At 38.7% G+C, this 15,960-nt stretch overlaps 1 protein-coding gene and 1 pseudogene across 1 annotated transcript in view; one reads left to right on the forward strand and one right to left on the reverse strand.

Moving 5' to 3' along the window:
* Positions 1-369: 369 nt before the first annotated feature.
* The window catches only part of MARCO (macrophage receptor with collagenous structure), a 38,356-nt gene continuing 22,765 nt past the window's right edge, over positions 370-15,960 (forward strand). The window contains exons 1-2 of the mRNA NM_001256366.1: positions 370-630; positions 15,751-15,852. Coding sequence (NP_001243295.1) covers positions 597-630; positions 15,751-15,852 — 136 coding nt within the window. The 5' untranslated portion in view covers positions 370-596. The remainder of the gene's footprint in view (positions 631-15,750; positions 15,853-15,960) is intronic.
* LOC100516467 (small ribosomal subunit protein eS24 pseudogene) lies at positions 14,661-15,190 on the reverse strand (annotated as a pseudogene).

A 15,960-nucleotide genomic window follows, 5' to 3' on the forward strand; every position in this document is an offset into this window, starting at 1 on the left:
GGGACTCTGCCTTTATAAAAATTTCCCAAGTGATGCTAATGCTGCTGGCCCATGGTCCACACCTTGGGCAGCAAGGATGAACTCCTAGGGCTGAAGTAGGTCAGAGGAGGCAGGTTTCAGTGTGGGCCAGAGTAGTCCCAGGACAACGCATTGGGTCTAGGATGATGGCTTGGGTAGGTAGATGAGATGGGGAGAAATGGCCTCCTGGAGTCATCAGCTCTCTGCTTTCAGGGGTATGGGAGCAAGGAATGCTTTCAAGGACCTGTGACTCGTGCCCCAGAGGTCCCCCTTAACAAGCAGCTGCACGAGGCAGGAGTTCCACATGTGGATAGCCCGTTTTGAAATGCCTCATCTGATCATGTCAAGAATCATTTTGCTAATTTGGAAATCAGAGCCAAAGGAAGTTCTGCGTGCTCTACAAGTAGCAGCAGCAGTTAAAAGGGAACAATCTTTCTTGAGTGGTTCCTCTTGGGGGAGCATTTCTGCTGGCTCCAGAACTTTGGCCATCTATAAAGCTTAGCAGTGGAAATAAGGAAATTCTCAAGGAAGAGGAGCCATTGACCAGCACCAGAGAAAGGACAGCTCATGACCAAACCATGTTGCCTAAAGTGGAGACCTTTGAAATTAATGGTAAAGTACTACTCCCCAATAATGACATTGCCTGTGATATAGTCTTTCTCTTGGCAACACAAGAGTAGACAAGTCAATTGAAAGTCTAGGTTTGCACCTTTGACTCTCAATAATACAGTTCTGTTTGCTTTCATGCTTCCATCAGAAATTCGTATGATGTTAGTAATAAGTGCTCTGACTTTAAGTATACAGGGGTTTTTGTTGTTGTTGTTTGATTGATTTTGCTTTTTAGGGCCACACCTGTGGCATATAGAGGTTCCCAGACTAAGGGTCTAATCGGAGCTACAACTGCCAGGCTATGCCACAGCAATGCAGGATCCAAGCCACGTCTGTGACCTACACCACAGCTCAAGGCATCCCAGATCCTTAACCCCCTGACTGAGTCCAGGGATTGAACCCCCAACCCCATGGTTCCTAGTTGGATTCATTACCTCTGCACCAGGATGGGAACTCCCAGGGATTTTTTTCTTTAGTTTCACAACTCCTTTAAATTATACTTAAATATTTTCCCTTTGATTGATCCTACTGTATATTATATGGCCCTCTTTTTTATTAGTGTCTCATTCTGACATGAGGTTATAGGTGTGATGAACTGTGTGATGAAAGAATAATGCAGAACAAGAGGGATGAAAAAATTCCACAAAAACTGAAGCCAAGTTTTACATTTATTTAATGCCATTCCAAAAAAATTCTTTAAGGTGACTTCTGTTATAACTCCTGTGTTGCTCAGGGAGCGATTTTTCCATCTGGTGTGGCCTAGGATATATTATAGCTTGGTAATTAGTTTGTCTTAGATTACACTCATATTTTAAAAATTCAGTCAACTCTGTTGTTTTTTTTTCTCCCTCAGTGTTACATGGGTGATACCTTTTTTAAAATCCTCTAGAATTTGTAGCATTTAAAGTCACTGTTGAGTGCTTTCCTCAGGGGATCTCTGATTTCTCATTTCAGAATATCCTTTTGAAATTGTCTTCCAAGTCAATCAGTCACCCCCATTCCCAGTCTTTTCTGGAAGTTGTATGTGTGGGAACAAATGCAGCACCATCCCCTGTCCTGACTCTCCTTCTCATCCAGAGTCTGTCTGTGAAGGTCACTGGCTGGAATTTATGGGGGTCCAAAGATGGGGGATCCAAAGATGAGTGGTCCAAGGCTCTGCCTTTAAGAATTTATGGTGGTATGACAAAGAAAGCAGGGGCATAAGTGACTTTAATTGTTGGTTACTCAGACAGAACTTTGGGGAAGGCAGCATTTTGAACTTATGACTTTTTAAGATGCTGAAAATGTTCAAGCAAAGTCAGATGATCAAACATATTTGCACCTACTACCTGCTGGGTGTTGCACTCAGCACTGAGGAAACAGACAAAGATCAGCATGGCCTCTGGCCTCAGGGAGCCCATAGTCATGCTGGCGGTGGCAGGAGGATGGCAGAGCGAGCCTATCCATAACCTACCTCTATACAATTCATTGCTGGCTCTCACTGAGATTTTCACAGGATTTTATGGACAGAGCCAACCTGGTTTGGGGCACTGGAGGGCAGAGCTGAGACCTCTTCTAAAGTTTAAAGGATAAAAAGGATTGCTTAGAGAAAGGAGATGGTGGCGAGGGTACCATGTGTTTATGATATACTTACAAGGAATATTAAGAAAAAAAATACAAATAACTTCATACTGTTGGGCCAAAATTGGATGGGGAAGCTTACTGGGGATTGAGAATAGGACAAATTAATTTGGACTTCACCCTGAGGACAATTGGGGAGCTTTGAAGAGATTAAAGCTGGGCTGAGAGGCAGTGATTGGAATTTGATGGGGTGGTGGATGGGGGACGAGCTGGAAAGAGTAATGCCAAGGACAGAGGACAGCTGGGCAGCAAGAGATGATGAGAAGCAGTGGGTGTGTTGAAGGAAGAGAGAGAATACTCTGGAGAATTATTAGAAGTCAAATCAGTAGTTCTATAGTGGGGACACAAGGCAAGTGAGGACGATGAGAGTCAAGGGTGAATCTCAGATTTCTGACTTGGGTTTACAGATGCAACAAACTAAAAATTTAACCAAAACCCCAAATCAGTCCAGTTTGGATGGAATGTTTTCCTAAATGTTTTCACAACTTCCTGTCTCTCCTCATACAAAGAACATGGAACACATGGAACTTTCTAGATGAGAGCCATTATGGAGTGATCACCATGAGGCTCTGTAACACGGGGACACCCTTGGGACTTACTGAGATTAAAAAAAAACAAAACCAACTTGCTTCAGCACTAAATGGCTCCAAGCTTGTTTACCTGTCAGTTTATCTATCTATCTATCTATCTATCTATCTATCTATCTATCTAACTATATATCTGTCTATCACCTATCTATCTACCTATCTGTCGGCTGAAGACTGCTTTGGTTTTCTGAAGAGACTGCATATTTTGGCTCTTGCTGCCCTGAAGGTCCAGCGAAATCCTGGTCTCCCCTCATGAACCAGTATCAGCCTCTTCCCTTTAGCAACAGAACATTTGAGCTTGAACAAGAGCTTTCTCATTTGTCCCTGTAAACAATATCTTTCTGGAATGTGCTCCTTTCCACCTTCTTGAAAATATGAGCATTTGCCTGTCTCAAGTCTTCCTGTCACTTTTCTGATGTGTCTAGCTCTTCAAGTTCTGTTACCACACCAAGCCCCTTCCAATCTTTGTGGTATTATCTGATCCTCTTACCAGAAGCCCTCCACTATTTCAGGTTTCACATCTTTCTTCATAATATTTCTTCCACCAATTTCAGTCTGAAGAACATCCTTATTGACAAAAAAGACCTCTAAAAATACAAATTGAGAAATCATGAGTTTTTGTGCTGTTTGTTTGTCTTAACATTAAGCATTGGTCCCAGCATTGTATCTACCTGTCCCTTCTTCCTGCACTGAAGTTAATTTTAAATGTTCTGCCAACAGACCTTAACCCCAGAGTGCATTCAGGGTCAGCCTTGCTGATAGGACTACTTTCACTTCATGTCATTGTTCTGACATAATTTTTTTTTGTCATGTCACCATTTTCATCTTTTAAAGAAATATGATTTATGCAGAGGTGATCTTTTTTCCCACTATTTTTTTGGGAAGTAATTCTAAATTCACAGACAGTTGCAAAAAAAAAATGTACAGGGAAGCTCTGTGACCTTCACCCATTTTTCTCTAGTGATAAAATCTTGCACAGCTATAGAACAATATGCCAGGTAGGAAACTGATACTAGTATAACCCAAGAGCTTTTTAGATTTCTTTAGTCTTACATGCTCTCATTTGTGTGTGTGAATATAGGGCTCTACAATTTTACCAGATGTGTGTATTTGTGTAACCATCACCAAAATCAAGATACAAAACAATCCATCACCACAAACATCTCATGACTTTTTTATAGACACACATACCCTCTTTGCCCACCCAAAAATCGCTACTTCCCAGTAACCACTAATCTGTTCCTCCTTTCTATAACTTTGCTATTTAAAAAATATTATATAAATAGAATTCCACAGTATGCAACATTTTAAAGATTAGCTTTTTTTTCATGTGGCATAATTCCATTGAGATCCATCCAAGTTGTTGTATGTATCAATAGTTGGTTCTTTTATTAATGAGTATTATTTATGAATATTATTGTGTGATATGAATGTATCACAGTTGGTTTAACCATTCACTCATTGAAAGACATTTGGGTTGTTTCCATTTTGGCTATTAAAAATAAAGCTTTTATGACCATTTATACAAGTATAAATTTTCATTTCTCTGTGATAAGTGCCCCAAAGTGAAATTTCTAGATTGTAAATACATGTTTGGTATCACAGGAAGCAGCTAATCTATTTTTCCAGTGTAAATGTACCATTTTACATTCCCACCAGCAGTGTACAACTGATTTCCTTTTTTCTGTATCCTTACCAGCAATTGGTATTATTGCTATTTTTATTTTAGTCACTTTGATAGACATGTAATAGTGATATGTCTTTATAGTTTTAATTTGCTTTGCTTTTCCTTAATAGCTAATAATGTTGAATATCTTTGCATGTTTAGTTGCCATTTTATACCCTCGTAAGTGAAATGTCTATTCATGTCATTTGCCTATGTTTTCACTGGTGTGTTTTTGTTTGTTTTTTTAAGGGCCGCACCTGCAGCATATGGAAGTTCCCAGGCTAGAGGTAAAATTGGAGCTGCAGCTGCCAGCCTATACCACAGCCACAGCAATGCTGGATCCAAGCCGAGTCTACAAATTACACCACAGCTCACGGCAAAGCCAGATCCTTAACCCACTAAGTGAGGCCAGGGGTCGAAAACGCATCCTCATGGATACTAGTCGGGTTCATTAACTGCTGGGCCATGAAGAAACTCCGGATTTTTTCTGTTTTTACTAAGATAAACTAATAATAAATGTTTTGAGAATTCTTGATACATTCAAGATACAAGTCTGGATATTTTTCAGATATTCTCTCACAGTCCATAATTTGTCTTTTTATCCTCCTAACAAAGTCTTTTGCAAAACCAAAGTATTTAATTCCACTGAGGTCCAATTTATTGATTTTCTTTTTATGGATTGTGCTTTTGGTGTCAAGACTGAGAACTTTTCACCTAGCCCTGAGTCCTGAAGAATTTCTCCTAGACTTAATTCTAAAAGTTTTATAGTTTTACATTATAGTACCATGGTTAATTGTGAGTTGATTTTTTAAGATGGGAAGTTGAGGTTGGGTTTGTTTGTTTGTTTTTCTTGTGGATATCCAATTGCTTCAACACCATCTGCTGAAAAGACTATCCTTCCTCTAGTTAATTACTTTTGCTCCTTTGTCAGAAATCAGTTGGATATACATCTGTGGGTCTATTTCTGTGTTCTTTATTCTGTCCCATTAATCTACATGTCTATCTCTGCACCAAGACTGCACTGTCTTGATACTGTATGTCTTGACATCAGGTAGCTATTTCTCACATTTAGTTCTTTTATTTCAAGATTAACTTCTGGAACTTCTGCCTTTCCATATAAATTTTAGTATAAATTTATACCTACAAAAATCCTTTCTGGGATTTTTTAAGAATTATATCATACCTCTAGATTAGTTTGAGAATTGACATCTTTACTATATTCAGTCTTACAATCCATGAATATGATATGTTTCTAAATTTATTTAGGTCATTGGATTTTATTTTTAATAAGGATTGTATAACTTTCAGCATGCAGATCCTGCATACATTTGGTTAAATTTATATCTAAATATTTCATTTTCTTTGGAGCAATTATAAATGCCATTCCATTTTTAATTTTGATTTCCAGTCATTTGTCAGTTGCATATAGAAAAAGGGAATGAGAACAGACTTCCTTGTCTTGTTCCCAATCTAAAGAGAAAATTTTCTGTCTTACCATTATGTGTGATATAAGCTTTAGATATCTTGTAGATGCTCTCTCTCTCTCTCTTTTTAACTTGAGGAAATTCTCTTCTGGTTCTGTTGTTGTTAGTTATTATGAGAATTATAATTACGACAGTTATATTACAAATTGGATTTTGTTAAGGTCTTTTTATTCATCAACTATATGATTATATGGTTTTTCCTCTTTAGGCTACTGATATGTTGATTATAATGATCAATTTTCAGGTATTGAACTGGTCTTGCATACCTGGAAATTCCTTAGTCATGGTATATAAATCCTATTGATATTGCTTTATATGGTTTACTGTTATTTTGTTGAAGATTTTTGTATGAAATTTGTGAGAGATATTAATCTTTAGTTTCCTTTTTTATACTGTCTTTGTCTGATTTTCTTTTTTTCTTTTTTTTTTGGTTGGGGGGGGAAGGTGCACACTCGCAGCATGTGGAAGTTCCCAGGCCAAGGGTTGCAGCCTCACCAGAACCGAGCTGCATCTGCAATGGCTGATCAGTTAACCCACTGAGAGAGGGGAGACCAGGGACTGAACCTGCATCCTCATGGATTCTAGTCAAGTTTCATTACCACTGAGCCATGACGGGAACTCTGTGTTTGTCTAATTTTCATATTAGGGTAATAGAAAATGAGTTGGGGGTATTTTCTACCCTTTTATTATTCATAAAAAATTGTTTAAACTTGGTGCTAATTACTTTTTTAAAGGTTAGGATACTCCAACAAAATTATGTGGACCTGGATATTTCTTTTAAATTACAAACTTAATGTGTTTAATGGATATAGATATTTATATTATCTATTTCATCTTAGTTGAATTTTTGTAGTTTGTAATTTTTGAGGAAATGGTTCATTTCTTCTAAGTTGTGAGCAAAAAGTTAGTTGTATTTTCTAATTTTTTTTTCTGTCCTTTTTTTTTTCTTTAGGTCCACACATGTGGCATATGGAGGTTCCCAGGCTAGCGGTCAAATCAGAGCTGTAGCCGCTGGCCTATGCCACAGCAACAGCAATGCTGGATCTGAGCAATGTACACCACAGCTCATGGCAACCTCGGATTCTTAACCCACTGAGGGAGGCCAGGGATGGAACGTGCATCCTCATGGATACTACTCAGATTTGTTTCTGCTGAGCCATGACAAGAACTCCTCTTATTTTCTTTTTAATAGTTTCAACATCTGTGGTGATACTACCTGTTTTATTTTTGATATTGGTGATTTGTGTTTTCTTCCTTTTTATATTGGTCAGTCTTGCTAGAGCTTTATCAATTTTATTGATTTCATTCAAAGAACTAGATTTTTTTGTAGGGTAGATAAAGTTTATTATTAGATTTTGAAACTGGAATATTTTAAAATTATAGTTGATTTACAATGTTATGCCAATTTATGCTATACAGCAAAGTGATATATGTATATATATATATACATATATATACACATATACATATATACACACACATTCTTTTTATATATATCTTTTTCATCATGATCTATCCCAGGAGATTGGATATTATTCCCTGTGCTATAGAGTAGGAACTTGCTGTTTCAGATTTTTTTCTTTTGTATTCTTATTTTAAATCTCATTGATTTCTGCTCGGATCTTTATTGTAACCTGTTTAGGGGTTATTTTGTTCTTCTTTTCTGGTTTCTTGAGGTAAGAACTTAGTTTATTGACTTGTGACCTTTCCTCATTTGAAATGTAAGTATTTAGCACTGTAAATTTCCCTCCCAGTGCTGTTTTAGCTGTATCCCATACTTTGATGTGTTGTATTTTCACTATCATTCAGCTTTATTTTTAAACTTTTTTCCTTTGAGACTTTCTCTATGACCCATGCATAAGTTAGAAGTTTAAAAAAAATTCCAAGTATTTGGAGATTTTTTCTATTGCCTACGTGTTACTGATTTCTGTTTTGATTCCATTATTGTCAGAGAACACACTCTGCAAAATTTAAATTCTTTTACATTTTATTGGGCTTGTTTTATGACCCATGATATGGTCTTAGGGAATATTCCATGTATGCATGCAGAAAATGTGTATTCTACTGTTGTTGCATGGAATAGTCTATAAATGTTACATCCTATTGGTTGATGGTGTTGTTCAGTTCTTCTATATCTTTGCTTATTTCCTATCAATTGCTGAGAATGGGATGTTAATGTCCCCAATTATAAGTGACATTTGTCCATTTCTCCTTTCAGTTGTATCAATTTTTTTTTCATGTGAATAGAAGAGCTACTGTTTGGTTTCTTACAGATAGCTTATAATTGAATCCTGCTTTTAAATTCACTTTGCCAATATCTGCCATTTACTTGGTGTATTTAGACCATTTATATTAAAGTAATTTCACATATGGTAGGCTTAAATCTGCATTTTATTTTGTATTTACTCTGTTTCCTCTGATTCTGATTCATCTGTTTCTCTTTTCTTACCTTCCTATGGGTTACTTGAGCCCTTTTTTAGAATTCCATTTTATTTGTTTACAGGTTTTGGGAGTACATCTCTTCAAGTAGTTCATTTAGTTGTTGCTCTGGGCATTACATATGTTATGTATTATATCTGAAATACATAACTTATCACAGTCTATTGGTGTCAACATTTTATGACTTTGAGTGAAGTATAGAAATACTATATCCATTTATGTCTTTTTATCCTCTTAACTTTTAAAAATGAATTGTCTGATGTATTCCTCCACATACACTGAGTACCATATCAGATAGTATTAAAATTTATGTTTCAATCATCAAATGTGATTCTTTAAAATTATTTGGAGAAGGATGGAGTTCCCATCATGCCTCAGTGGTTAACGAATCCAACTAGGAACCACAAGGTTGCGGGTTCAGTCCCTGGCTTTGCTCAGTGGGTTAAGGATCTGGTGTTGCTGTGAGCTGTGGTGAAAGTCGCAGATGTGGCTCGGATCCTGCATTGCTATGGCTCTGGTGTAGGCTAGTGGCTACAGCTCTGATTGGACCCCTAGCCTGGGAACCTCCATATGCTGTGGGTATGGCCCTAGAAAAGACAAAAAGACACACACACACACACACACACACAAAAAATGGGAGACAGGATTAAGATGGCAGAATAGAAGGACTGGAGTCAACTTCTCTCCTAAAAACAACAAAATTCACAACTAAAGACTGAGCGCTCTTCACCCAAATGGACTGGAAACCTTAAAAAAGATACCCTACTCTAGAAGAAAAAGAGGAGGCCACATCAAGAGGTAGGAGGGGCGATTTCATGATACAAACAACCTCATACCTCCCAGGTGGGAAGCTCCACAGACTAAAAACTAACTGGTTCACAGAGACTCACCTACAGGAATGAGAGTTCTGAGCCCCATATCAAACCCTCATGTGTGGGGATCCGGCACTGGGATAAAGAGCCCCTGGAGCACTTGGCATTGAAGGCCAATGGGGCTTGTGCACAGGAGCTCCACAGGACTGGGGGAAATGGAGTCCCCATTCTTAAAAGGTGCACACGGACTTTCACGTGCACTGGGTCCCAGGGCAGAGCAAGGTCTCCATAGGAATCTGGGTCAAACCTGACTGCAGTTCTTGGAGGACCTCCTGGGAAAACAGGGGTGAATGTGGCTTGTTGTAAGTGAGAGATATTGAAGGCAAAGCTCTCAGGAATATTCAGAAGCTGCCTTTCTTTGGAGGTGGCCATTTTGGGAAAATCTGGCCCCACCCATAAGTCAGCCTGAGAAGCCCCAGGGCAAACAACAATCCAGGTGGGATCACAGCCCTGCCCCTCAGAAAACAGGCTACCTAAAGACCCCTCAGGCACACAGCTGTCTCTAATCCCATCCAGAGACTAAGCCCCACCTACAAGAGGGATTAGAATCAGCTCCACCTACCAGTGGGCAGGCATCAGCCCCTCCCATCAGGAAGCCTACAGCAAGCCCCCATACCGACTTCAGCCACAAGGGAGGCAGACTCCAGAAGTAAGAGAGGCTACAACTCTATTATCTATAAAAAGGTCACCACACCAAAAACTTATAAAAATGAAAAGACAGAGAACTATAACTCAGATGAGGGAGAAAGGAAAAACACCAGAAAATCAGCTAAGCAATGAAGAGATTCTCAGCCTCCAGGAAAAAGACTTTAGAGTGCTGATGCTGAAGATGATGCAAGACATTGGAAATAAGCTGGAGGCAAAGATGGATAACTTACAGGAAATGCTGAGCAAAAAGATACAAGATATAAAACTTAAACAAGAAGAGATGCAAAATACAATAACTGAAATAAAAAATTCACTAGAAGAAGCTAACAGCAGAATACAGGAGGCAGAAGAATGAATAAGCAAGGTGGAGGACAGATTAATGGAAATTACTGATGCAGAACAGAAAAGAGAAAAAAGGTTGAAAACAAATGAAGAGAGTCTCAGATAACTCTGGGACAACGTGAAACGCAACAACATCTGTATTATAGGGGTGCCAGAAGGAGAAGAGAGAGAGAACAAGACAGAAAAAATATTCCAAGAGATAACAGCCAAAAACTTCCCTAACATGGGAAAGGAACAACTCATTCAAATCCAGGAAGCACAACGAGTACCATATAAAATAAACCCAAGGAGGAACACACTGAGACACATACTAATCAAACTGACCAAAATTAAAGACAAAGAGAAAATCTTGAAAGCAGCTAGGGAAAAGAAACAAAGAACATACAAGGGAACCCCAATAAGGTTATTGGTAGATTTTTCAGCAGAAACTCTGCAGGCCAGAAGGGAGCGGCATGATATACTTAACGTGATGAAAGGAAAAAACCTCCAAGCAAGATTACTTTATCCAGCAAGGCTCTCATTTAGATTTGAAGGAGAAATCAAGACCTTCACAGATAAGCAAAAGTTGAGAGAATTCAGCAACACTAAACCAGGCTTACAACAAATACTAAAGGAACTTCTCTAGTCAGAAAAGAAAAGACAGCAACAGGAAACAAAAATTCCACAAATGACAAGGCTCACCAGTAAAGGTATATATACAGTAAAGATACAAAATCATCCATGCACAATTATACCACCAAAGTCAGACATCATGAGAAGAGGTGGGTACAAATACAGGCCACTGGAGATGAACTTGCAATTAAGAGAACAACAACTTAAAACAATGTCACATACATATAGACTCATATCAAAACTTCAGAATAACTGCAAACCAAAAATCTACAGTTGATACACAAACAAGGAATCTCTGGAGAAGAAATATATCTCATAGTAAATAAGTGGATAATCCACCATGAAGGGGGTCATTTGACATCATTCTTGGAATGCTGAAGTCTTCTTAGATCTGATTCTGATTTCCTCTCCATCAAAGAATTTGTGATAATTATAATTAAATAATGCAACTGTACATTACAATTAAATAATACAGTACCAAAAAATTATGACTAGAAGGATGTCTAGTTATATTCCTATATTTTACTCATTCTTTTTTCCATTTTCCTGGTCTTCCTTCCTTTTTTGAAGTGTCACATCTTCTTCTATCATTTCCATTCTGTTTGCAAAACTTTCTTTAGCTACTTTTAAAAGGTAAGTTTACTAGCAATGACTTATCTTAGTTTTCCTTCATCTAAGAATCTCTATTTCCCATTCATTGTGGAAGGATATTTTCACTAGATATAGAATTCATGGTTGACAATTCACATCTTTCAGCACACAAAAAACATTGTGCCACTTCTATGTGATCTCCAGGGTTTAAGATGAGAAATCTATTGTTATTATAAATTGGTATTATTTTATAGGTAATGTGTCATTTTTCTCTGCTTTCAAGATTTTTTCTTTTTCTTTAGATTTTTAATTGTCTTTATCTCTAGATTTTTTTCAGATTTTTACCTGAGTGTGATATGTCTTGGCATGGATTTCTTCAAAATTATCATATTTGAGATTTGCTCAACTTTTTGAATCTGTAGGTTTATGTCTTCCAAAAAGTTTGAGAAACTTTCAGCTATTATTTCTTCAAATATTTCTTCAGCTTCACACTCTTTCTGGAACTGCAATGATATCAGTATTATGTGTTTTTTATGGACTCACAGGTCTCTGAAGTTCTGTTTATTTGTTGTTGTTGATAATGATTTTCTCTGTTTTTCAGATTAAGTAATTTCTATTGTTCTATCATTTAGTTCATTGCTTCTTTCTTTTGTCATATTTATCACACTATTGAGCCAAAGTAGTGAAGTTTAAAAATATTGGTGTCTTGAAGTTATAAAATTTCCATTTTGTTCTTTTACGTATCTTCTACTTTGGGGTAAGATTTTTAAAAGAAGTTTTATTTGAAATTACTCATTAAAGCGTTTTTGTTATGGCTTAAAAATTTTTTTGGTCTTTTTTAGGGCTGCATGTGTACCATATGGAGGTTCCCCTACAGCCACAGCAAGACCAAATCAAAGCCATGTCTGTGACCTAGACCACAGCTCATGACAATGCCAGATCCTTAACCCACTGAGCAAGGCCAGGGATCAAACCTGCATCCTCATGGGTACTAGTCAGATTCTTTTCTGCTGAGCTATGACAGGAACTCCTGTTATGGCTTAAAATTCTTATGAAGAATTCCATTTATGTCATCTCAGTGATAGGTTTAGATTTAGTTTTCTTACATAAATTCTTAATGTTTATTACATAGATTCTGGCCCATTTTGTGGACATGTGGAAGTTCCTAGGCCAGGGATCGAACCCATACCACAGCAGCAACCTAAGCCACTCCAGTGACGATGCCTCATCCTTAAACTGCAGTGCCAAGGGGAACTCCAGACCTTTTTCTTCATTGCATTCTTTTATAAAATTGAGATTTTATTTCCCTCTGGAGCCATATTTCTACTGTGAGTCAGACAACAGGACTGTCAAATTTCTATAACTGGCTTTCCTAAAATTTTCACCCAGAATTGCCATATTTTACTCCAGGAAAGCTCGTTCTTATTCAAATGAGGATTTTTTTTTTTTTTATCATTCTCTTATCTCAACTAACTCTTTGTCATTGGTCAAATCCAATCCAGAGTAGGTATTTTCTTTGCAGTTTCTTCTTACCACTAAGAGATGAAATGATCAGCATAGGGGTCAAGAATTTATCAGATCCTCTGTTTTGTACAGAGTGAGTTAGACAAAGTCCACAGACTTGAAGTCCCCAGTTTCTAAAATACTTTGCTGCAATGCCAAGTAATAGCTCTGAATTAAAAAGCATCTGGGCCTGATCTATTCTCATCATACTACCATGTCCACTTTCCTCTTCATCATCCTTACTCAAATGTCTTGCACCATGCTCCTACTATCCAGTTTGAAAATATCTTTATATCTCCAATGTTGACCCTCACCCCACCTCTGACCTCTATAGTACCTATACCTCTGAAGCATAGTTCATCTCTCTATTCCCATTATGTGTTATGTTTCATCATGTTTAGTGCTGTTTATGAGATTTTATTCACCACCCAACACCTTCTGTCAAATGCAAGACTTCCCTTGTGTGTTACTCATCCTTACCGTGATGATTGTATGGATACTGAGGTCCTAAGTTGCATTCACAATGCTCTCTTATCACTTCTAAACTGGCAGCATTCAACTCTGTCCATGTTTAGCATCTAAATCTCAACAACCACTCATTTCTCCATTCATCTAGCCAGCCATCATCTTCCCAGCATACCTAAGAAACTTCCAGGCCATCTGGAAGAGATTGAGACATAGACACAGTCCAGGGTGCTCAGTGCCACAGTGGAAGAAAACACAGAGTGATGTGGGAATTAGAGCAGGGTCCACCCAGCACAGGGGAGCCAGAAAATCTATCTTGGAGCAGGAAAACTCCACTGTTCTCCCAAAGGAGAAGAACTAGTTCTGCTGAAAGAAGGAGGGGAGGCTGGGTATTCAGAGAAGATATGCTGCCTGAAGTCAGAAAGGTGTAAGCAGAGTGGTCCAGCCTGACCATTGGTCTACCTGGAGGTGTGGCATGGAGTTTCCACAGGAGATCTGGATGGCATCCAGGCTTCATGTACCAGGCAGGAGCTGTTTGTCCTGAAGGCAGTGAGCCACCATTAAAGAGCTGAAGGCAAGGAGACAACTTGACCAGATTGTATGTTCGAGAGCTCACTCAGGCTGCCAAGTCAGCCCAGACTCTGAAGGTGCATGGTGGAGACACCCTGTACTAGACTGAGCCTCACCACATGTCTTAAAGGAATATGAGGCAGCTGCAAAATAAATAGTTAAATTTCTACTGAGGAAACTAGAAGGGTAAATCATTCATTGCAGAAAGCAAGCTTCTGTAAATGATATGTAATATGTAATTGTAATATGATGTTATTAATATATTATTAGTGTAAAATTAAAAGAAAAAAACCAAGTCTACCTAGGAGTATATGGGTTTGTAAATTTCTGAGAGAAATGTGGAGTGAGAGGAAGGCCACACCCCAGAATGCTAACACAGCTTACTTCAATGGGTTAGGACCTCTGGAGGTTAATTGCAAGATTATTTATTCTTGCAATGCTCTCCATATTGTTTGACAAATTGTATTAAGCATGTTTTGCTTTTTAAAAAAATTACATGTAGAAGTTCCTAGTTTATTTATTTTCTTTTATTTTTTTCTTTTTTGGCCTCCCCAAGGCATATGGATTTCCCAGGGATCAAAACCAAGCCACAGTTGCAACTTACACCACAGCTATAACAACACCGGATCTCAGATCCTTTAACCCACTATGCCTGGCAGGGATCGAACCTGCATCCTGGTGCTGCAGAGACATCACCCATCCCATTAATCCTCTCATGAAAAACCTGGACAATCACCACAGACATAGTCACTGCAGAGTCTTTACTCTTTTTTGCAAGTGCCAACCTTGGTCTTTGCAGTGCCCCTGACTTTCTTCATTCTGTTCTTTTTTTCTTTTTTTTTCCCTGATGTTTTCCTGAGGTCTTTTTCTTCTCATGCAAGCCATGTCTTACAAACCTGTGTCTGGGCTCATTTTTCTTTGTGTAATTCAAGGCATCCTAAATCAGGCCAAAGCCAGTTGCCTTGCCACCACCAAAATGGGTTTTGAATCCAAACATAAATATGATATCTGGTGTGTCTTGTACATTTGGTTATTTTTTCCTGAATTTCTGTTTTAGGGTACTGTTGCCTTCCCAGGGTGAAGGACATGGATGACTGTTTGTTTCCACTCAAGTAGTCAGCTGGTCATGAACTTCCTGGTCCCAATAGTTACTGTGTCATTCATGATGGCGGCTGGTCTTCAAACAGCCAGGGAGGAAAAGAGTCTGTTTTACTTTAAAATTAAAACATCTAAAGAAAAAGAAAAAAGCCCTGGACAAAATCTCTAAATCTTGTCTTAGAACCTTTTTTCCACTGGATTTCCACCATCCCAAACCTCACTCATTGCCATCTTCCTGGAGTTTTGAAATTGAAATATGTTAATTCATTAACTCATCTGATGAGCTTCTACTGAGCACCCCCTTTGGCCAGGGACCCTGCTGAGACTTGGACAGCAAGTAAGGCCCACATAATACCAGTTTGAGGACTGTGCTTCTCCAGGCAAGGATATGTGTGTGGTGTTTTTTCACGCAGCCACACAAATGAGGGATCCATAATGGCATTTCTTGCCTTGTGGCAAGAAGGAAGATCAAGGGGAAGATGTGGGGGTCATGGGCCTTTGTGTCTTTCCCCTCCTGGGACCTCCAAAGGAGCACCCTGCTCACAAAGAGAAGGTTCAGAAACGAGCCGGGGTTCCCTGCTCTCCCCACTCTGCAGCAGCCACCTTCTGCCCCGGTTGCCTTTCAGAGTCAAAGCCCAAGAAAAGAAATGGGATGAACTGGTTCATGTTCCTGGTGGTCATCTACCTGATTCTGCTCACCGTGGGCACCGGGATGCTGGTGATGACAGGTAAAAGCATCTTGGTCCTGTCTGGTCCCTCCTAGCGTGACATTGTAGTCCCACCAGACACAGGGCTCAAGTTCAGAGGAGGGTCCTGAGGTCACTGATGCCCACGTG

The sequence above is a fragment of the Sus scrofa genome, chromosome 15, assembly GCF_054392235.1.
Source record: "Sus scrofa isolate SSC_HxYL_T2T_F1_AM1 chromosome 15, Sscrofa_HxYL_maternal_Yorkshire_Landrace_v2.0, whole genome shotgun sequence".
NCBI lineage: Eukaryota > Metazoa > Chordata > Mammalia > Artiodactyla > Suidae > Sus > Sus scrofa.